Source organism: Nomascus leucogenys, chromosome 13 (genome assembly GCF_006542625.1).
Source record: "Nomascus leucogenys isolate Asia chromosome 13, Asia_NLE_v1, whole genome shotgun sequence".
NCBI lineage: Eukaryota > Metazoa > Chordata > Mammalia > Primates > Hylobatidae > Nomascus > Nomascus leucogenys.
The window spans coordinates 92,898,649-92,923,062 of record NC_044393.1 but is presented as its reverse complement, the minus strand read 5'-3'; the positions used below and the strand labels follow the sequence as shown (position 1 = coordinate 92,923,062).

Sequence of the window (24,414 nt, the reverse complement as noted above, 5' to 3'; positions counted from 1 at the left end):
CCATGGCATAAGAAGCTGCTACAACTTTTAAGTGTGTAGGTGGTGGATTTGGAAATCTTTCTACATTTTTCTTTTTTTGAGAAATTTGGGTTTATCTTGAAAACCCTGAGTTAGAAAAATTAGATTGATTTCATTCAGTGGCAAACACAGGAAGATGTATACTGAATCATATTTTTTTAAATCTCAAATTTAGAAGATTGTGAGGTTGAATGAGGTCATCTCCTGAAGCTTCTATAGTAGGAATGCCGATCCATGATGGAGGACAGGGTTGGATTTATTTTCTTTAGATGATCCACCATTGAACAGTAGAGACAGGGTACCTCACGGTCTGTATCCAAACAGAGCCCAGATTTTTACAGACTGATCGAGGCATAATGCTCAGAACTATATCTCCTTAAGGGCTCACTTTGCAAGGAAAAGAAAAAATCATTCTGCCCTAGAAGGGGGCTGTAGGAAGTATTCACAACGAGTCAATTAATATCAAGATCTCCTGTTCCAGGAAACTGTTACTAAGTATTACAAAGGAAATTTTATGTGCTCACATAAGTTTAGAAAACACTGGCTTAAAGCTGGAATAGAATTATTCTTTCCTAGAGAAATTTTTACAGCGTTCACTATGCTAATATGAATTGTGATCCCTAGACAGAGGCATCTGATATGAAGTAAGTCTCAAACTTATTTGACCACGGGACTTATTTTTAAAGCCCTCTGAAGGGACCAGTGTTTGGAGGAAAACATTATGGAAGGTATGGGACTGGATCAAAAGCTAATGAGGATGTCGTAAGGGGTATTGTCCTGGTGTGGAGTAGCTGCAGCACAATTTGAAGAGATAAATTTGAAGAGATAAAGAGAATTTAATCCCACATCTGCTGAATCAGTCATTTAAAGGTAGGGCAGGAGATAGCTCCATTTTAAATAAATGTCTCAGATAATCCTCATGTCCATGGAGGGCAGAGGTCCCATCAGTACAGGGTTGGGTTAAGAACCGCTCAACCATGTAACTTCCTAGGTCACTGTCAATCACAATGCCATAATCCTTTTCATAAAGCCCTTTCTACTCCCAGCACTCTCTTCAAAGTATTCTTCACTTCTGAGTTCCTAAGACTATAGATAAGGGGATTGAGCATGGGATTAAAGAGGCTGTGAAACAGCAGGAGATATTTCTTCTGCTCCTTGGGGTTCCCATATCTGGGTCCAACATACATGATAATGGCTGTGCCATAAAAGAGTCCAACCACACAGAGGTGGGAGAAGCAGGTGGAGAAGGCTTTCCTCTGACCTTCCCTTGATTGGATCTGAAGGACAGCACAGAGGATGCACATATATGAAACTACAATTGTGGACAAGGGTCCCACCAGCCCAGAAATTGCTCCGACCAAGACCATGTTCTCATTGATGTGGCTATCTGCGCAGGCAAGTTTGAGAACAGCCAAGATTTCACAAAAAAAGTGATTAATTTTCTGGGGCCTACAGAAGGGTAAAGGTAGAAGTAACACAAGATGAATCAAGGATAAAAGGACTCCAGTGGTCCAGGAAGTCACTGCGAGGGTGATGCAGACTCTCCAGGTCATGATGGCCAAATATCAGAGTGGGTGGCAGATGGCCACGTACCGATCCTAGGACATCACCACCAGGAGGAGACATTCTGTGTCAGCAAAAGTGGAAAAGAGAAAGGTCTGCATCATGCAGCCCGCAAAGGAGATGGGCTTGGCTGGATGCAGGAGGTTCACCAGCATCTGGGGCACCGTGTTGCAGGCGCAGGCGATGTCGACAACCGCCAGGTGTGAGAGGAAGAAGTACATGGGTGTGCAGTCTGGAGTCCAGTGAGATGAACCCCAGGATGGTCCTGTTCCCCAGCAGGGTGAAGACATAGAACAGGGAGAAGAGCCCAAAGAGGAGCATCTGAATCCTTGGACCAACGGGAAATCCCAGTAGGAGGAACTCTGTGATGGATGTTATATTGTCTCCCATATCTCTATGACAGGAAATCAAGTTAATGCTCATGGTTTAGGAGAAGTGTTTAAAAACAGATTCATTTTAACTTGTTCAGCACTCTTTGATGAAGGAGAAAAGTGTTCACAGACAGCTGCAGTGAGTTTTTGTGTTTTTAAATGAATGCTTCAAGACCATTTGGTAATACTAAAATAAATGTTTAAAAAATATATGCAGTCTGGGCACAGTGGTGCACGCCTGTAATCCCAGCACTTTGGGAGGCTGAGGCGGGCAGATTGCCTGAGCTCAGGAGTTCAAGACCAGCATTGACAAACGGTGAAACCCCATTTCTACTAAAAATACAAAAAATTAGCCCGGCGTGGCAGCATGCACCTGTAGTCCCAGCTACTTGGGAGGCTGAGGCAGGAGAATTGCTTGATCCTGGGAGGCGGAGCTTGCAGTGAGCCGAGATCATGCTACTGCTCTCCAGCCTGGGCAACAGAGTGAGACTCCGTCTCCAAAACAAAAACAAAAACAAACAAAATGTGCACACATATACATAGGTTTCTTTTTTATTTTGTTAATTTTTAGATAAAGCCTAAAATTTCAAAATAAACGTGGTCACATGTTAATATATTCTTTTGGTCTTTTTTAAAAGAAAATTTGGCTCAGGCCTTTCAGGGATGAATGTTACATGTCAATCTAATACACAGTTTTTGTTTGATTCAGTGAACTATCTCATATCCTTCAAATAAATTCTTCTTTTCCTTGGTCGTATTATTCAGAGTTTTTCTCTGCTATGTTTCAGAAACAATGAACACTAACTGATACACATGTCAAAGTCTTAAAACCGCATTAAATTTAATCTTAAAGTGGAAGGTTTAATTAAGGGCAGGCTATACTAAGGTTAGACACAGCATCAGCCAAATACACCAGTGGTCATTCACCTCTTAAACTTTCCACTCTTGCACTGATCATCACCTCCACAGCAAATATCTCACAAAATCTTTTCCTATCCAAGTGTAAAGAATTATTTTTTAGCCCAGAATCTTATTTTTTGTTATTTAGTTTTCCACAATATTTAGGTGAGCATTTATGTGAATGACTGAATAGATTTGCACTGTGTCATTATCTAAACATGAAAACAGGGTCAGTAGCTTTTGTTGGATTTGGGCTTACTATTTATAAACACTCTAGAATACACAGTTTTAAGTATTGTCTATGCAGGTGATTGGCAATAGTTCGATGAATTTATGAGGAAAGCTGCAGAAGGAGTCTCCGAATTCTCTGATTGAACTCAGGCCTCCTTGATCCCACAATTAAAATGTTAGCATAAGCATGATGTTGTCAGTTTTGCTTAAATTTCATTCTCATTTTTTATGTAAAATATATTGTCTTGGAGATAGCAAGGATGAGCAATAATCCTCCATTTAAATGTCCATAAAGTTATAAATTTAATCCTGCAAAACTGACTAAAAAGAATTTCATTTGCATGGGACTTTTCTTACTACCATTCTAAGTGTCATGTTCACGCTGAAGAAAATAAAATAATTTGCAGTTATTTATTGATTTCTTATCATTTATTTCATGTTGTCCTGAGATTGGATCTAAACTTTGAGCTCCTAATCATTGCTCAGATTGTGTGGCCTCATAAGATTGTGTATAATAAGTAAACAAGCTTCTGTACACTTGTTAACTTGACGAGCTTCTGTATGTGACACTTTAAGCCTTTTTAAAAATAAAGTGCTGGGCTATGCTTGGTGGCTCATGCCTGTAATCTAAGCACTTTGGGAGGCTGAGGAAGGAGGTTCGCTGGAACCCAGGAGTTCGAAACCAGCCTGGGCAACATAGAGACTTCATCTCTTCTAAAAAATTTTTAAAATAGTAATTCTATGAAAAAAAAATTTTAAGGAAAAAAGTGCTGGTCTTTTTTGTTAATGTTAAACATTTACCAGAGTCACTTGCACACAGACATTTCTTGAACTTAAAAAAAGCTACCAGCCAAAATAACCATTAACATATTGATTGCTTTAATATATTAACATACTGATCGATAATATGCTGATATCTATTAATATATTTTACTCATATTATCCTATTATCTAAAACTATTGGTGAGCAAAATTTGAGCATTAAGAGAGTAGAAATGTACTTCTGCATGATATTAAAGTGTGACGGTAAAAGCAAACAAACAATGAAAATGACCTTAAATTATATTTGACCAGAACTCACAAAGGCAGTTAGGAAATCCAGGTGTCTAGAGATGATTGCTGTGTAAGAACCTAGATAATCTTCATATAGAAAAGGCAAACATTTCTACAGTGTGGCTGAGTTTACTGATGGTGCTGGCAACTCTGCTGCCCATCTGAGAACTGCCGAGGAAGGATCTTGCCTCTTCAAGTGCTTTTGAGAAGGGAAGGTTTTAGTAAGTCATCATCTCCGCAGAGTACCTCCCAACTGTCATGAGAGCTTTGTGTAATGCATGAGAAAATAGGCTTCACTTGCACTAGCATGATTTCCATAGAGACATGAAGAACCCGACCACTGTTATTCTTCTAGGGGCAGAGAGCTGAGCCTCTGTCTCATTCTGTCTCTGAGGAAGCCACAGTGATAAAGAGAATGAGATTAAGGCAAGAACAGAAAATGCTTTTGTAACTGAAAGGATACATATATTATCTAAAGTAATATCCTGGGACCACGTGGCTATCACAGCTACCAAAATATGTGAATTTGTTAGAGTTTTCATGAATATTTACGCTATTCCTTCCCCAAACATTCAGAAAGCAGTTGGGAGCTGCAAGGATCCATGCCTAGGTTTGTTTGGCGGTAAAATAAAACCTTGACATTAATTCCTGCAGTCATTTCTTTTAGTGTAGTCTGCTTTCCCAAATACCCAGAAGCTGGTGAGAGAATAAACTTGAATTCCAAGGTCTTAATCATCAGATCATTTTAGATAGAAACTCAGACCCTTTATTTTTGAGCATCAATCTGTAGATGTTGGAGATTCATTTTAAATAATCTCTGGGGCTCATTGATCTGTCTAGAAGAAGAATGGATAAGGCCTAAGGATTAAGCAAAATTTACTTTTGAAAATTTTCCTTTTTTTTTGATAATATCTGGTCCTGCCCTTATGGGAAGGATAAAGCTCTGTAAAAGCACAGGGCCAGCTCCTGTTTTCTGAATGCTTTCTATGGATGGGGATTAATCTATGTATTCTACTTATCAGAGTAGGTTTACCCTCATGGATTACATTTGAGGTCCCACATCTGAGTGGTTGATGTATTGTGCCAATATAGCTAGCCAAAGTGTCCTTGCATTAGGTCTGGCTTGTGTACTAAGGTATCAGCTGGTTGGAAGGACCTAGGAGACTGTATATATAAGCTGAGAGAGAGGCATCAGTGATACAGGGATCTGGGCCAACTGTTCATTCAGCCTTCTTTTGTATCTTGCATTTTCTCTTGCTCTAAAACATACTGCATCCATTATAGGATAGATGGTTGCTGTGACCATTCAGTCTTATGACTTGGTAGGTCTAATAGCACTTCAGCTCAAGTTGGACAACTCTGGATTTATACTTACTTGGCATGCCTTTCTCACTAAGCTTAATAATTTCTAGCTTTTAATTTAATGACATTCACTTGAACATTTAGAGGACATTGTAGGGTGGTTAATTGGCTTAGCTTCAACATTGTTGTGTCTCAGGGACTAGGGAGGTCAGAAGAGGAAGAGAGAGAGGGAAATGACCTGTCAGTGGAGCAGTCAGAACACATACAACATTTATCAATTAAGTTTGCTGTCTTATGTGGACGTGCTTATGCTGCCCTAAAACAATTACAATAGTTAACATCAAAGATCACCTATCACAGATCATAACAGACATAATAATAATAATAAACCAGTTTAAAATACTGTACAGATTATTAAAATTTGACCTAGGACACAAAATGAGAACATGCTGTTGGAAAAATGGTGCAGATAGACTTGCTTGAGGCAGATTAGCCAGAAAATCTTAACACAATGGAAATGCAATATCTATGAAGCACAATAAATTGCAGAATGATAAAATGAGTTATGTCTGTATATAGAAATAGAATTAATTTGATTGTGTTTATCTTAAATTCTGTGACCTTAATGGACTCACTTCTTAATTTACGGAGGTTTCTAAAATAGATTTGTTTGGATTTCTACGTAGAAAGTCATGTCTGTTTTAAGTAGGGACTGTTCTATTTTTTCCATTCTGATCTGTATGTCCTTTAATTATTTTCTTGTCTTATTGCACAGTGTATAACTTCTAGCACTGTTTTGCATAAGGGTGATAAAAGCAGATATAGTTCCTTTATTCTTGATTTTAGAGCGAGACCATTCAGTTTTTCACCACTAAATAGGATGTTAGTATAGCTATGTCCTACATAACACTTTGATCAGTGATGGACTGCATATATGAGAGTGGTCCCACAAGATTGTAATGGGGGTGAAAAAATCATATTGCCAGCTGATGTCATAGCCATAATAATGTTGTAGCACAATGCATTACTTACATGTTTGTGGGATTTTGCTGCTGTAAACAATCCTACTGCACTCCCAGTTTGGTATAAAAGCAAACAACTATGTATTTTACTATGCATTTACTACACTCTACTAAAATTTTTGTCATTATTTTATTTTATTTTGGAGATGGAGTCTTGCTCTGTTGCCCAGGCTGGAGTGCAGTGGTGCAATCTCAGCTCACTGCAACATCTGCCTCCTGGATTCAAGTGATTCTTGTGTCTCAGCCTCCCAAGTAGCTGAGATTATAGATGTGTGGCACCATGCTTGGCTAATTTTTTATATTTTTGGTAGAGACAGGTTTCACCATGTTGGTCAGGATTTTCTTGAACTCCTGACTGCAGATGATCTACGTACCGCAGCCTCCCAAAGTATTGAGATTACAGGTGTGAGCCACTGTGCCTGGCCTTTGTCATTATTTTAGAGTGTACTCCTTTTACTTATAAAAAAAAGTTAACTGCTAAACAGTCTCAGGCAAGTCCATCAAGAGGTATTCCAGAAGAAGGCATTGCTGTCATAGGAGACGACAGCCTCATGCATACTCTTACCCGTGAAGACCTTTCAGTGGAACAAGATGTGGAGGTGGAAGACTGATACCGATGATCTTGATACTAGGTAGACTTAGGCTGATGTGTGTATTTGTGTCTTAGTTTTTAATAAAAAAAGCAAACAATAAAATTAAAAAATTTCACAATTAGAAAAATGTTCGTAGAACAAAGATATAAAAAAAGAAAATTTTTTGTAGAGCTTCATAATATTTGTTTTAAGTTGTTATTACAAAGTAGAATCAAATTGTTATTAAAAATTAAAAAGTTTATAAAGTAAAAGTTATAGTAAGCTAAGGTTAATTTATTGTTGAAGAAAGAAAAGTGTTTTAATGAATTCAGTGCAGCCTAAGTGTACAGTGTTTATAAAGTCTACAGTATCATACAGTAATGTCCTAGGCCTTCATATTCACTCACCACTCACTCACTCACTCACTCACTCGCCCAGGCAACTTCCAGTGCTGCAAGCTCCATTTATGGTAAGTGTCCTATATATGTGTGCCATTTAAAAAATCTTTTATGTTATATTTTTTACTGTACATTTTATGTATTTAGATATGCTCAGATGCATAAATACCATAGTTGGTATTACCATATTGTTACCGTAAATGTAACACTTACTGTGTTATAATTGCCTATAGTATTCAGTACAGTAATATGCCATACAGTTTGTCTCCTAGGAGCGATGAGCTTTTCCATATAGCTTAGGTGTATAGTGGCTACTGTATATACCATCTAGGTTTGTGTAAGTACACTACGACGTTCGCACAATGTCAAAATCACTTGACCACACATTTCTCAGAACGTATCCGCATCGTTAAACAACACATGACTGTATCATGTTAGCTTTTTGTACATGCTTTTTATCAAGTGGATGAAGTTTCCTCTATTTCTGCTTTATAGAAAGCTTTTATCATGAATGGATATCGAAATGTGTTAAATGTTTATTATGCATCAACTGATATAATGTAACTTTCCTTCTTTTGTTTGTTAACACGGTGGATTATTTTGATTGACTTTTTGAGATTTAATCAGGTTTGTTTTTCTGGAAACAATCCCCCTCTGGACATGGGTAAATTTTGAAAAATATACTGTAGAACTCTATTTATTAAGTAAGTTATACATATCTTTATATATATATATATGTATATGTGTGTGTATGTGTGTATACCCACACACACACACTCTCTCTCTCTCTCTCCTGGTTTTGGTATCACTGTAATAATAGCTTCAAAAAATAAATTGGGAAATGTTCTCTCTTTTACTGTTTTACGGAAAAGATTGTGTAGAATTGGTGTTAACTTTTTAAAAATGTGAGAATTTTCCAGTGAAACCATCTAAACCTAAATATTTCTTTTTTGGTAGTTTTAAAATTATGAATTCTATTTTCTTAATGGTTACAGAATTATTCAAATGATCTATTCATGCATGGTGAGTTGAGTTAGTTTGCGTTGCAGGAGGAACACTACATTTTGTCCATTTTGTCTAAGTTGTCTAATTTATGTGTGTGGAGTTGTTTGTAATATTCCTTGATTGTCCTTTGTTATGTGCAGTTATGTCTGTAGTGATATCGCCTGTTTCATTATGATATTTAAAATTTGTGATTTTTCCTTTTAATTTCTGCTTCAGTTTGCTAAATTTTATTAATCTTTTAACAGAGCTATCTCTTTGTTTCATTGATTTAACTATTGTTTTTCTGTGTTAAATGTAAGTGTTTTCTGTTCTTATCTTCAGTAATCCCCACCCTCTACTTGCTTTGAGTTTATTCTGCTCTTCTTTTTCTAGGTTCCTGAGGTGGGAATCTGTTGCTCACTCGAGACTTTCCCTCTTTACTAATGCTTGCATTTATTGCTATAAGTTTCCTTCTCAGTACTTTGCTTTGTCACAGTTTCATGTTTATCCAGTTCAATGTATTTTTAAATTTTTTCCTTGAGACTTCTTTGACTGATAGATTATTTAGAAGTGTGTTTTTAAATTTCCAAGTGTTGGGAATTTTCATATCTTTCTTATGCTGATTTCCAATTGGATTCCCTACAATGGTTTCTGGTTTTCACCTGCTCTGGATGATTACTATCGCTTTTAAATTTGTTCTGGTGAGTTTTAGGGCCTAGGATAGCTCTATCTTGCCATGTGTTTTGTCAGCACTCAAAAAAATATGTGTATTCTGCTGTTATTGTGTGGAATATTCTGTAAATGCCAAATAGATTCTTTTGGTTAATGGCATTTTAAGTTGTTTCATATTCTTGTTGATTTTCTTTTTTTTCCTCTTTTTTAAAATATGAAATGCTTCATAAAATTTTGTGTAATCTATATGCAGGAGCCGTGTTAATCTTATCTGCATCATTCTGATTTTAGAAAGTGCTGCCAAAGCCAACACTCCTTGCTGATTTTCTGTCTAGTTCTATCAATTATTGAAAAAGGCATGAGGAAATTTCTAACTATAATTGTGGATTCATCTATATCTCCTTTCAGTTCTGGCAGTTTTCTTTTTTAAAAACATCAACTAAAGTTTATATAATTAAGCATAAAGTTACTTTCACATTTATCTACAACCACAGTGAATACAGTTCTTGGCATGAAGACACCACCACCTTTAGAATTTAAAGCCTCCCCACCTGCAAGATTACATATATAAAACTCCCACTATTGTTTCTCTAAGAGTGGATTAGTTCACCAAATTAAAATAGTTATACTATCTAGAATATAGTAAAATGGAAATGATTTACTCATAAGATTCATATTTAAACCATCTTTACTTACAAAATACTATTCTGAGAACTATAATTCCATTAAACTTCAATTTGAGAAAAGCGTAATCATTTAAGTAACAGCAGTTACTTAAACTGAAAATGAGATCAGTCAAAATTACTTTTGAAGAAAGCAAAAGTATTGTCAGGTTTCTTGCTGTGGTTCTGGATGTTCAGTAGCATTGAAGGCGGAATCAATCCTGAAGGGAACTCGCTTCTACCTTCAGAATGTGGGGTTGGGGTAAAATCCAGGTCTCAGATGAAGGTAAGGAGGTAAACCTCTCGGTGGATAGATGTTTCTCATTGCAAATGGAGCATGTGGTGGACCTGGGAAATCCCTTAGTGGAAAATAACCTCGAGAAGCTCCAAACATGGTTCCTGGAGGAGGTGGGGGGAAAGGAGGTCCTCTTCTCATGAACGGGCCCCTTGTATCCACTGGAAACAATGGACCGCTGATTGGAGCAAGAGGTGGAGGAATAAAGCTGGGGCCAGATGCTTCATTTTCAGCAGGGAGAGATGAATCAGGCACATTTGAATTACCAGGATCATCTTTGGCATCATTTCTACTGGATTCCATTTCTGAAGGCATTGACCCATCCATTTTATCCAAAGAAGGCATATTAAAACTTCTGGGTTCTTCTAGTCCAGACAGTCTATCAGAATTAGAATGAAATCTGTCTTCCCTTTGTGGAGGAAGAGCTGAATCAGGATATGATTGCCCTGGTGGAGGAAACAACATCCTGCGGTCCTGTTCCCACGGAGATCTCAGGAACCCAGTGTCAGAAGGAGCCCTGTGAGGATCGATTAACCTGTCACAGCTTGGTTCTCCTCTTCCATTGGTAATCTGATGGTCCAGGGGATTCCCTGGGCCGCTTGGGCCTCTTCCTCCTCCCGCTGGAAGCACAGGTGAGAGTCTGAGTGGATTCTCCAACAAAGTTTGAGGAGAGGGAAAAGCTCTCGTTTCAGATGAAGGCTGACCCAATGGTGCAGGACCATATGGGGAATGCTCTCTGCCAAATGCTGTATTTGAAACATCGAGTGCATTAGGATCTTTTTCTAAAAGTTCAAATTTCAACTCTGTTTCAGTTAATTTTTGTCTGTTGTGAGCATTTTCTTTCCTTAAATCATTGAGGTTTCTTTCAGCAGTCCGAGCTGCCAACCAATTATCATGTCCTTTTTTCTCGTAGGAAATAACCTGCTTTTGATAAAAATGAACAGTTCTCTCCAATTCTTCTTCAAGGTCTTTGGCGAGCTTTCTATAGGTCTCCAGCTCTTCAGTGGCACGGCTGATCTTTTCTTCCACTTTAGAAAGCTTCTCTTCTTCCTCTATCCGGTAATTTTCCTCTATTGTCAATTTCCTGTGGAGTTTCATTTCATTTTCTTGATATAATTCAGTCATTATTTTAAGTTTCTGTTGAAGCTTCTGATTCTCACTTTCAAAATATATGTTTTCTGATTGCAAAGATGCTTGTTGAGTCTGAAGATTTTTCATATACTCTGTAAGCTCTTCCTTTGTTTTATCAACTTCCGATAACTGAATAATAATGCGGTTTCTTTCTCCTTCTAAGGTTTTGAAAGAAACATTTAAATTAGCAGCATGAATCAGTTTCTTCAAAGCTCCTTTTGGAGGATCATCTAAGTAAGCACCATTTTCCGATTGACTGTTCACTTCTAATTCCAAGTTATCATCATCTGTTATGTCTTCTTCAAGCACAGCAACCTGATCTTTCATCTTTAGCAAGTGTCCAGTCAGAGTCTTGATGCGATTTTCTTTATCATTCAGAACTTGTTCTGCGTGTACTTTGGAGTCTTCAAATGTTATTTTCTGTTTATTAAGTTCACTGTCTTGTTCTTTCCATACTTCAGCTTCTTGCAAAAGCTGTTTCTGGCTTTCCTGATGTTGAGAATTTTCATTCAAAGCATCTTTTATTGCTATCACCCATCGTTCTTCAGTTATTTTAAATAACTTGCAGATGATTTTGGCCTCAGCTATTTGTGATTTGAGGGATTTTGACTCATCTTCTAGAGACTGTATCCTTTTTGAAATATCCGCCATCAATTCATCTTGTTGAGAATGTTTAGATTTCTCTTCTTTTAACTCTTTTTCTAGACAGAGGATTTCATCCTCAAGTTCAGAATTGGACCTGTTCAGCTTTTCACAGGTTGCCTCCAAACTTCGTGCTTCTGCTGCCGCCTTCTCAAAGCTGGCATTCTCTAAAGATGACTCTACTTCATAGCCTTCATACTCTTTTTGAATAAGGCTAAATTTTTCAAGTAGTTTACATTTTTCTTCAATTAGTCCAGAAAGCGTTGCACCAAGTTTTTGCTCTCTTCCCATGTAAAGCCGACTCCTAACCGATCTAAAACTTCTCCACAGAAAAAGGAGAACAACAAAAAATCCAAAAACAGCTGCACATACCACCAGTTCCGATGGAAAACCATAAGGATTTGAATCTGGTCTCATACTCTCAGGCAGTGCTGCCACAACTCTGCGTAGCTCCTCCAGGACCAGCCCCAAGTAGGGCTGAAGGGTAGCACCGGGCTCCTCCATAGCGGCAATGCTGCTCTGGCGGTCACCGCAGTAACACTGGCCACAACAAGCGGGGGAGAACACGCAGCCTTGGTTCTGGAAACCGAATCTGCACGCGGCAAACAATCCGAGCGGACCACTGCGGAGCCGGCTGCGGGGGGAGCTGGGGATCGCGGGCATCCACAGGCCTCACAGGCCCATGCTGCCCGCCCCACCCACCCCCGGCCCCCTTGTTACACTTTACATTATGAGGTAGCGCTGGTCTGAGCCCGACCCGCCTTAGTTCTGGCAGTTTTCACATCACATATTTTGAAGCTCTGTTGTTTCGTTAATACACTTTTAAAATTGCTGTCTTCTTCATAGATTACACCTTTGATCGTTATATAGTCTCTCTGTTTCTGGTAATTTTCTTTGCTTTATCTGATATACATACAGGCACTCTTGCTTTCCTTTCATTAATGTTTGTGTAATATATCTTTTTTCATCCTTTTAATTTGGCCGTCCCTGTATTGGTAAATTTCAAGTGAGTTTCTTGTACACAGCATACAAAAAACATATAAGAAAGGGTCATACTTTTAAATACACTCTTCTATTATCTGTCTCTTGGTAGACCATTCATAATTAAATGAATTATTGATACTTTAATGCATAAGCCTGACATTTTTTGTTTTCTGTATCAATTCTTGTTTCTCTGCTTATTTTTCATGACTTGCTGTGGGTTACTTGAACATTTGTTTTAGAATTCCATTTTATTATTCATAGTGTTTATAGTGTATCTTCTTTTTTATAGTTTTTTTGGTTGCATTTTATAGCTTAGTGGTTGCATTTTATAGCTTAGCATATATTCCTTTATATATACATTATCACAGTCAATTGGTATCATCTTTATTCCAGTCTGAGTGAAGTATAGCAACCCTCTGTCATATTATGTCTCTTTACCATCTCAAATTTGTAGTATAATTGTCTTACATACATTTAGAATAACACTAGACAATGCTATGATTTTTGCTTGAAATATCAAACATAATTTAGGAAATTAGAATCTATGAAAATAAAGTGAGCATTTTAAAGCTTCCAGAAAGAAATCTGACACAACCTGTTTTGTCTTTCATTTTTTCTTTCTTTCCTTTATATTGATCATAGATGTTATGATGCCCTATCTATTAACTCCAATACCTGGATTATGTATGAATTTGTTTTTAATAACTGATTTATTTCTTATCAGTGTGTTTTACTTGCTTTTCTGTATATTTGGTATTTTTTTTAAAGTTTGCTGAATTTATGGATAATATGATATAGAAATACTCAAGAATTTTGAATTTTTTTTCTAGGCAGAATTTGTAATTACTTGTAGATCATCTTGCTGCTCTCAAGGCCTAGTTTTAAGCTGTGTTATGGTAATTATATTTTATTTTCCTCTTAGAACATATGCCTCACTTCTGGGATACTGTACCTCTCCTAAGAGAATTTTTAGAGTCCCAACTGAGTTTCTCAGTTGTTTACCAACATTTCCCAGTTTGGCTGGATCTGAACTCCAGTAGCTTTCCAGGAAGTTTTCAGTCTCTGATGATCTCTTCTGCTTTCTGTATCCCAGCAGTTGCTTTCTCCTAGGTCTCCCCTCTTCTTAGCTGACTGTCACATAGCTAAAGAGTCACAGAAGGACCAAAATGGCATTTACACACCCATTTCTAGGTTCTTTCTCTCTCCCATATGGTACATTGACCCCCAATTCCTAACCAATTTAGCAGCTTTGAACTCTATTCATTGCTTCTTTTGGTTCTCAAGACCACTAACCCCTGTTTGGGTCGCATTTTCCTGTACCAAGGTCAGGAAGATGCCTTTCTGGAAAATCCTGGCAAATGTGGTACTAACCTCATGTGCCTCATCTTCCTTAAAGATCTCATACCTGACTTGCTACAACAATGTTCTTCCATGCCTGCTGATATGGTTTGGCTGCGTCCCTACCCAGATCCCATCTTGAATTGTGGCTCCTATAATTCCCACATGTAGCAGCCCACCTGAACCATGCTCAGCACCTGGTGAGAGGTAACTGAATCATGGTGGTGGGTCTTTCCCGTGCTGTTCTCGTGATAGTGAGTAAGTCTCACGAGATCTGATGATTGTACAAAGGGGAGCTCCCCTGCACATGCCCTCTCTCTTGTCTGCCATGTAAGATGTGCCTTTACTTTTCCTTTGCCTTCCGTCATGATTGTGAGGTCTCCCCAGCCATGTGGAACGGTGAGTTCACTAAACCTCTTTCTTTTATAAATTATGCAGTCTTGGGTATGTCTTTATTAGCAGCATGAGAACAGACTAATACACCTGCCAAGAATGTTTTCTGTATTTTGGCCAGATTGTATAGTTTTTTATGGTGGGAAGGTGAATCTGACACAAGCTATTTGGTGTCAAGTAGCCAAGTCACATACTCATTTATTTTTAATGTAAAGCTATACAACCTTCTTTCTATACCTAAATTTTTAATTAAAATATAATAATTAAAATATTACTAAAAATTTCTTAATGATTTTATTTCATGGCGAAAGAGACTCAGTCTGGAATGAAAGTATGTCTTACAAGTATTTCTCATTTTGCAGGACATTGTCTGGGTGTCCCTCTCCCATGGATGATCATTAGTGTGGTTTATCTTTATGCTTTGAGAAAATAAGTCTGTAGTATGTTACTATATTCTACTATATAAAGATACTCTTCAACTTATGATAGGATTATATTCCAATAAACCCATCATAAGTTGATAATATTATAAGTTGATGATGCTTTTTAAAAAAAAATATAGACTGTTGTCCTGTTGCCCAGGCTGGAGTGCAGTGGCTATTCTCAGGTGTGGTCATAGTACACTATATTCTCAAAGTCTTTGAGCTCAAACAATCCTCCTGCCTCAGCTTCCTGAGGAGCTGGGACTGACTATAGGCACACACCACTATACCTGGCTTGAAGATATGTTTAATAAACCTAACCTACCAAACATCATAGCTTAGCCTAGCCCACCTTAACCATGCTTAGAACACTAACATTAGCCTACAGTTGGGCAAAATCATCTTACACAAAGCCTATATTATAGTAAGCTGTTGAATATTTCATGTAATTTATTGAATACTGTACTGAAAAGGAAAAACATAATGGTAGCATGGGTACTTGAAATATGGTTTCTGCTGAATGCATGTCACTTTCCCACCATTGTACAGTTGAAAATCTTAAGTGAAACCACTGTAAGTTGGTGACTCTCTGCATTTATTTATTTTACTACTTTCCTTTTTTCTTTTAATAGTTGAAAGGCATCATAAGGTAAAATATTACTGCCTAAAAATACTCTGCTGTTCTGGAAAATAAAAAAGGCAGAATTTTCAAAGAAATCTTTCAAGAGATATAAAAATCATATGAAAATGAGATAATTAAAGAATAAATCTGTAATTATGCATGTTGTAAAATACAAATGGGAGGCTGAAAGAGAGACTGTAGATGCACCGTGAAAATGAAAGCAGAAATAAAGTAGGAATGGAAGCATTTATATGGGAGTTGTGAGATATAGTATCGTATTTTTGTTCAACTCTAAATAGTTTTCATGTCTAGCAGAGGACTTGGAAATTATAAGCTACTCAACAGTGAATCTCAGAGCTTTCTCCATTCATCTCACAGTTAGTCTTATATAAATATACAGCTCTGTAATGATTGTATGTATCAATTTTTTTCCAGTCAAGGACTTTTCCTCCACATGTTCATTTCCATGAAAAATATCACTTGGTACTAGATGATGTGAATGGCTGTGATTGAATTGATTACTTAGGGTAATAGGCTGACATCTTGTTTCGGCAATTAAACAATAAAAAAGATGTTCTTTGTTAAGATATGAATCCATTTCTTAAAGAAATGGGTTCCATAGATTTCCATAGCATTAAGCATGTTGGTAATTCAAATGCCTCATCACTGAACAAAAATGCTCAACCTTAGAGACTATCCTTGCACATAAAAATTTTTCTTATTTTCAGTTGAGTATGGGCCAACTCATATCAAACGTTGTTGATAGAGATTTGAGCACCTGCTCTGGATCAGGGTAGGGTCCTCCACAGCCAGAACCGTGGAAAACATTTGAACAGTAGGCACTGGAATTGTGCTTTCCCCAGTCACAGGCCTTGGGCAAGAGGAGAGCTGCTATGGCTGTGGTTTCTCCTGGGCAATGAGACTTTCAGCCAGGGCCAGCTTGATGAACTAGAACTGATCTGTGTGTGTTATTGTTGGGTGTCCCAGCCTACTTTCTTGAGACTGTGGTGTAGCAGGGCCTTTTCCATTCTACACATAAGCAGATTGCCAAGCATTTAAAGCACTTGCTCGCATGGGCTGGCAGCCTGGGTTGCCCCTTCCTTCCTGTGCAGAGATCCTTGTGCAAGGGGACCATCTCCACTTCATGCCCAGGCAGATATCCAGGAATTCCGAGTGCCCATTAGCGTGAATCAGCAGTCTGAGCTGCTCCGTTCTTCTGGTGCAGAGATTGCGGTGCAGTGGGACCCTCTCTGCTCCACAGATTTCCAAGTATTTGGAGCATCTGCTCGCCTGGAGCAGTAGCCTGAGCCACCCCATCCTTCCTGTGTAGGGATATTGGTGTAAGGAGACCCTCTCCACTCCACAACCAGGCAGATCCCCAGGCATTTGGAGCAGCCACTCTCCTGGATTAAGAGATTAGGCTGCCTCTGGCACCCTTATGCAGAGAATTTGGGGCCAACTTCCTTGCCGAGGCACGCCGCTGGACACTTGGTGGCTGCCCACTGGACTCTCCCTCAGAGCTGGTGCTAGTGCTTATTGTTGGGAGACCTGTAGATGGACTTGCCGGGTCCAGCCCCACTCAGTGTTTTCCCGGTAAACAAGAATCAAGTATATACCCAGCCCCATTGGCTGCAACCTGCTGTTACCCATAAGCGCCATCTACTGGTTTGTAGGTCAAAGTACCCAGCCCAATATAAAACCTGCCGATAGAAGTGCGTAGGGTTATGGAAGCAAAGCCAAAAGACCCTACCAAGCATTATCCTCAGTCACATCCTCTAGGGAGAGGAGGAAAGGGAAAGGGAAAGAAAAAGAAAAATATAGAGAGAGAAAGGAAGAAAAAGAAAAAATCCTATCTACTCAAAAATAATTACAAAAATTAGAAGTTTAGCATCTTCAGATAAGAAGGAACCAGTGTAAGAATGCTGGCACCATGAAAGATCTGAATCTACATTCACATTATGCTAGCTCTCCATCAGTGGTCCTTAACCAAAATGGAAACTCGTAATTGACAGATAAGGAATTCAAGGCGTGTACTGCAAAGAAGTTTAATGAGATCCAAGAAAAGATTGGAAATCGATGCAAAGAAACTTCTAAAGCAATCTAGAAAATGAAGAAGCAGATAATGTTAAAAAGAAATCAATCAGAGCTTCTGAAATTGAAAAACTCAAGGAATTTCAAAATACAATTGAAAGCATTATTAATAGCTGGAGTAAGCAGGAGAAAGAATTTCAGAGCTTGAAGATGAGTCTTTTGAACTAATCCAGTCAGAGAAAAATAAATCTAAAATAATTTTTTAAAATGAACAAAGTTTTTGAGAAATATGGGATTATGTAAAGTGACCAAAACTATGAATTACTGGCATTCCTTAGAGAGAGGAAGAAAAAGTAAACAACCAGAAAAACTTATTTGATAGAATAATTCAAGAAAATTTTCCTAATCTTGCCAGAAACTTAGACATCAAGATACAAAAAATCCAGAAAACACCTGCGAGATACTATACAAAGTGAACCTCACCAATGCATATAGTCATGAGAGTGTTCAAGATCAATGCTAAAGAAAAAAAAATCTTAAAGGCAACTACAGGAAAAGGTCAGATTACATACAAAGGCAACCCCATCAGGCTGACAGTGAACTTCTCAGCAGAAACTCTACAAGCCAGGAGAGATTAGATAACTATTTTCAGCATTCTTAAAGAAAAGAAATTCCAACCGAGAATTTCATATCCTGTCAAACTAAGCTTCATAAATGAAGGAAAAATAAAATCTTTCCCAGACAAGCAAATGCTAAGGGAAAGTGTTACCACTAGACCGGGTTTACAAGAGACCTTTAAGGGAGCTCTAAACATGGAAACAAAAGAATGATGTCTTCTACTACAAAAACACACTTAAGTACATAGCCCACAGATTCTATAAAGCAACTGTACAATAGAAACCACAAAGCAACCAGTTAACATCTTCATGATAGGATCAAATCCTCACATACCAATATTAACGGTGGATGTAAATAGTCTAAATGCCTACTTAAATGGCACAGAGTGATAAGTTGGATTAAAAAAATAAGACCCATCTGTCTACCATCTTCAAGAGACTCATCTCACACATAACAATGCCCATAGGCTCAAAGTAAAGGGCTGGAGAAAGATCTAGCAGATTGCCACATATCTATTACAGGACATCATTGCCTAAATTAGGCACTCTGTGTGAGCAAAAGCCAAATACAAAAATATCTGCTTTATCCATAGAACAAAGTTTTTTTTTTTTTTTTTTTTCTGGTTCATTTGGTTCACCTGCCTCTTTGGAACATTGTTGGAAGCATAGTACATGTCATTGATGGCCAGGTGTGAGAGGAAAATGTATATGAGGGTGTGTAGTCTGTCGTCTCTTTCATCCAGATAGGTGAGCCCCACGTTTATGCCATTCCTCAGTAGACTGAAGGCATAAAATCGTGAGGAGATGCAAGAGAGAAAGATGTCCATCTCTGCACAGAGCTGGAATCCCACCAGGATGAATTCTGTGACCCAGGGCTGGTTGCCTCCCATTCCTTAATAACAGTTTGTCAAGGACTGAAGTATGAATGAAAAGGTCACAACTGGATAATCAATAAAAATGGAAGTTATTTAATTCAAAATAATTTAGAGGAAACGTAGTTAGTCTCTGTTATGTTTATGTTATTTTCAGTCCTAATCTGGCAATTATTTAAAAACCACATTTAGAAAGGCTGGTCATCCTATTCAGCATATAATTAAAATAGTATCATGGGATAATAGATTCCTAAAATCAATTTTATTCTAAAATATCTACATCAATTTCTGACTCTTCTAAAGACTCTAATATATTTCACTAATTTAACAGTATTTACATTATCTGGTTTATTTTTAGGGTAAACAACTTATACTTCTTAGACCTTTATGTCAGTTATTAATTTAATACCTTTATTTACTTTTCTTTCCATATGAGGAATTGGACACCTGACAATTTTAGATCACAGGTCAAAACTTCAAAAAGCTGATTCATAGTGGGACTAAAAAAGTTCATTTCTTACTTGTCTTACTTGAGAATATGACATTCATTTTCCTACTTCTTTTTAAAAATTAAAAAAATGAAATATCGTGTAAATGACTAAGAAACTAAAAGCTAAAGGTAAGCATTTTAATTATGTTAATATGTGAATAGCCATTTTCATATTCATATGTTGACTTGCAATACATTAGAAATTAAAAATGATAAGAAACAAACATTACACCTACCCATGATTTTCATTTAGCAATAATAGTCATGAATATTTCCCATGTCAAAAATCTTCTTCTAAGACATTTATTTGACCGTTGAGTGTTTTTTTCATTGTATAGATGTATTTAAACCTAGTGAATCTCATTTTCTGACAATTAGATTATGGATCATATCCATTTTATTTACTATGGTGTGTTGTGGGGCTGTATATATACTTTCATATATGTAATATGTATGTAATTATATATCTATATAAGTACATATACATTTTATATATATATATATAAAAAATACACACACACAGACACACACATAAAATCAGATATTTTAAATTAAAAGCTTAGGATATATTCCTAGGAGTGGAATTTCTAAGTGAAAGAGCACTCTTCATTTGCTTGTTAAATAAGAAATAAAGCCATGTAAAAACAGTTGACCTTTTTTCTTTCTTTCTTTTTTTTTTCCCCAAACAGAGTCTCACTCTGTCACCCAGGCTGGAGTGCAATGGTGCGATCTTGGATCACTGCAACCTCTGCCTCCCAGGTTCAAGTGATTCTCATGCCTCAGCCTCCTGAGTAGCTGGGATTACAGGTATGTGCCACCACGCTTGGCTGATTTTTGTGTTTTTAGTAGAGATGGGGTTTCATCATGTTGGCCAGGCTGGTCTCAAACTGCTGTGATTACAGGTGCGAGCCATTGCACCCGGCCCAGTATTTATTTATTTATTTATTTATTTATTTATTTATTGAGATGGAGTCCCGCTCTTGTTGTCCAGCTGGAGTGCAGTGGTGCGATTTTGGCTCACTGCAACCTCTGCCTCTCAGGTTCAAGCAATTCTCATACCTCAGCCTACCAAGTAGCTGGGATTAGAGGCGCTTGCCACCACGCCTGGCTAATTTTTGTACTTTTAGTAGAGACAGGGTTTTGCAATGTTGGCCAGACTGGTCTGGAACTTCTTTTTTTTTTTTTTTTTTTTTTTTTTTTTTTTTTTTTTTTTTTTTTTTTTTTTTTTTTTTTTTTTTTTTTTTTTTTTTTTTTTTTTTTTTTTTTTTTTTTTTTTTTTTTTTTTTTTTTTTTTTTTTTTTTTTTTTTTTTTTTTTTTTTTTTTTTTTTTTTTTTTTTTTTTTTTTTTTTTTTTTTTTTTTTTTTTTTTTTTTTTTTTTTTTTTTTTTTTTTTTTTTTTTTTTTTTTTTGTTGGCCAGACTGGTCTGGAACTCCTGACCTCAGGTGATCCACCAGTCCTGGCCTCCCAAAGTGCTGAGATTACAGGTGTGAGCTACTGCGCCCTGCCCGATTGATCTTTTAAACCTCACCTTGGGGAAGAAACCTTCAGTGGCAAAGGGTGGCTGACTCAGCAGTTTCACCCTTGTGAACCTGGGTTCCTTTGTATTTGTCCTACCTTGACGGTACTTCTATTATTCTGGTTCCTGAGAGGTTTCCTCTTTAAATCTCTGCCTCAAATTGGAAATAATCTGCTACCTTTTGCTTCTTCTTACCATTACTTGATAAGTGGTAAATGAGAAAACAACAATAAAAAAGAAAAACACAGGCTACTTAGACTTGAATGCAACCTGTGACTTCAAGGAGCTGTGACTTCAGGGAGGTCTGCTTTGCCCCAGCTGCTAGCAGCCAGCCTCCAGCTATCAGCTCCCTCAGAGTTTGCCTCAGGCCCAGAGAAGCCTCATCCTAGTGCATGTGCTTCTGGTGGGGCCCACATCCAAAGACTGACTGGGGTGGGGATATAAAGGCCCAGGCATTCTGGCTCAATGTGGGAAAACTGATGGACCATAGGTGTTTCAGAGCTGCCTGCGGGGTTGAATGAGTCTTTGTTGCACTTACATTGTAGGTTTTCTGTCTCCTCCTCCCTTCCACATATATTTATCCCTTATAAACATCCTGCCTGCCAGACCCCACCTTGGTGGCCACTTCTGGAGGATTCAACCTGGGACAGCCTGAGAGACCTTGATCTTTCCATAATTACCAGCCTGAAGAATTTACCTCATTCTGCCCTCTGGAGATCACATACCTCACTCTTTAGAATCTCCTCCCTGATACTCATCTGCCACAAGAGATACACGCTGGGTCTTAGTGCATTTACACTGCAATGATTTATTTAAATTCACATAAAGTCAGATGTGGGATAAGCACCCCTCTCTCATCTTGTAGCTATGTCTTATGAACACAAATTCTTAGTGGGTCACAGTAGTGAGACTGACACTTACTTCTCACAGTGCTGGAGGCTAGAAGTCCAAGATCAAGGTGCTGGCAGATTCAGTGTGTGGTGAGGGCCAACTTTCTGGTTCATAGATGGTACTTTCTAATTGTGTCCTCACATGGTGTCTTAGTCCGTTTTTTCACTGCTATAAATAAATAACGAAGACTGCATAATTTATAAAGGAAAGAGGTTTAATTGACTCACAGTTCCATATGGCTGGGGAGGCCTCAGGAAACACAGTCATGGCAAAAGTGGAAGCAGGCACCTTCTTCACCAAGCAGCAGGAGCGAGAGGAGCAAGCAAAAGAGGAGCTTGCCAAACACTTATAAAATAATCAGATCTCGTGAGAACTCACTATCACGAGAACAGCATGGGGGAAACTGCCCCCATGATCTAATCATCTCCCACTAGGTTCCTCCCTCAATACCTGGGGATTACAATTCATGATGAGATTATGGTTCCAGATTGCAAAGCCAAATTATATCACGTGGCACAGGAGTAAGGAACCTCTCTGGTATCTGTTTATAAGGACACTAATCCCATTCATGAGGGCTCTACTTTTTGACTTAATCACATCCTAAAAGCCCCACTTCCTCCTACTATCACAATGGCGATTAAGTTCCAGTGAATTTTGGGGGGGACACAAACCATTCACACCATTGTAATAATATTAAATTTAGCTCCAAAAAATTGACAAGAGTTCAGAACTGGGAAGAAACGTCAATAACACATACATCTTTTTAGACCTTGTTGGAAACAGCAATAATGAAAACATATTTCATACCGAAACAGAAAGGTTAACAATGTATGTGACGATAACCTATTTCCATAAAGTAGGAATATTGACATCCTAGACATTATCTCGCCTCCCAGATTATCTCACTTTTCTCACTTTTAATTGTGGTTATTTCTGATTTTAAATTAAGAAATACTTTGATTCTCATCTCAGTTGCCATCGTATACATTTTGTATCTAAAAACTGAGCAAATAGCCAGGTGTGGTGGCACGCATCTGTTATTCAAGCTACTCGGGAGGCTGAGGCAGGCCAATCTCTTGAACCCAGGAGGTGGAGGTTGCAGTGAGCCAAGATCACCATTGCACTCCAGCCTGGGTGACAGAGCAAGATTCTGTCTTAAAAAAAAAAAAAAAGAAAAAGAAAACTGAGCAAAATCTAAAAATAGAAGTTAAGATGTCACAGAACAGTGATAAGCTATTACAGAACTGGAAGAGAGAAGAAAACATGAAGTTAATTGATGGTTGAATGACAACCTCAACTTGTCGAAAGAAATGATGAAAGTGAGCATCAGTTCATTGAAATAAATGGTGTAGCCAGTATGAACATTTCTTTGGGCAGTGGTTTCCATTGAACATACAATATAAAAATCTCTGAAAAGTATTTTTTGAGCTATTTTTATTTATTTATTTTTTGAGACAGTGTCTCACTCTGACACCCAGGCTGGAGTGCAGTGGCACAATCATGGCTCACTGCAGCCCCAACTTCCTGGTCTCAAGGGATCCTTCCACCTCAGCTGCCTGAGTAGCTGGAACCACAGGCATGAAACATCAAGCTCAGCTAATTTTTAATATTTTTGTGGAAATGGGATCTCACTATGTTGCCCGGGATGGTTTCAAATTCTTGGGCTCAGGTGATCCTCCTGTCTCGGCTTCCCAAAGTGCTGGGATTCCAGGCATCAACCACTTCACCTGGCCTGTTTCTTCAGCTAAAGAAGATACTATATTTCTTCAGCTCAATGGTATTTTCGGAAAACAGCCAGCAGCATTGTCATTCATCCTACCAACTCTAGGACCAGATTTATTTTTCCTAAAAGACAGACTAGCAAGGTATAATATCTGTCAACACTGATAGATAAAATGGGAGACTATCAAACAGAAATAACTGTAAGTCAACATCAACCTGACTGTTTCAGAAAAGTCAATACAAGATCACTGAGAGACACTGTCACTAGGATTTTTTGCTTGTTTTGAGGGCTATTGATGCTTGCTCAGTAATATCAAGATTAGTAGCAAGTGTTATGGTAAAAATTTTACTGGAGAAGTTATCCAGAAACACATATTCCTATCCTTATCCTGCCATTATGTGATTTTCAATAAGTCAGCTAACATCTCTGGACATCAGTACTTTCAGGCAAGGGTGTGAAGTCCTTTCATCTCTGTGAGAGCCACTTGCAGAGGCCATGATGCACAAGGAGTCTCTTATTTTTTTCCTCTCCTACTCATTTTTACATTTGTGCCAGTTTTTTCTTTTTGCCTTTGTATCTGATCACTTTCACTGGGAGTGACATGGAGACCCACCCTCCTGCTCCATCTAGGCTAAGCTTCTTGTGGGAGCACCTTTTTCTGCCAGCCCAGCTGCCTTGATCACAAACTGACTCAGTAA

The 24,414-nt window shown here is 38.0% G+C and overlaps 2 protein-coding genes and 1 non-coding gene across 5 annotated transcripts; all 3 read right to left on the bottom strand.

Moving 5' to 3' along the window:
* Positions 1-253: 253 nt before the first annotated feature.
* LOC105740743 (olfactory receptor 2A7) lies at positions 254-1,971 on the bottom strand. The gene is given in 2 exon segments (XM_012512096.2): positions 254-1,806; positions 1,808-1,971. Coding segments are annotated over 2 exon segments (930 nt in total). The 3' UTR covers positions 254-1,040.
* A 7,323-nt stretch (positions 1,972-9,294) lies between these two features.
* Positions 9,295-9,397, bottom strand: LOC115838091. The gene has a single exon (XR_004033141.1). It is a non-coding gene; the product is annotated as a U6 spliceosomal RNA (small nuclear RNA).
* A 359-nt stretch (positions 9,398-9,756) lies between these two features.
* Positions 9,757-12,850, bottom strand: LOC100605575 (cTAGE family member 8). 3 transcript variants are annotated; one of them, XM_030825707.1, is made up of 3 exons: positions 12,016-12,320; positions 10,784-11,943; positions 9,993-10,654 (listed from the first exon to the last, which is right to left on the bottom strand). In XM_030825707.1, exons 1-3 carry the CDS (start codon positions 12,318-12,320, stop codon positions 9,993-9,995), a joined length of 2,127 nt encoding a protein of 708 aa, XP_030681567.1. The 3 variants fall into 3 exon arrangements, with proteins under 3 accessions (XP_030681566.1, XP_030681565.1, XP_030681567.1); XM_030825706.1 differs by having other exon boundaries at positions 9,757-11,943; XM_030825705.1 differs by having other exon boundaries at positions 9,757-12,850.
* Between the last annotated feature and the right edge of the window lie 11,564 nt (positions 12,851-24,414).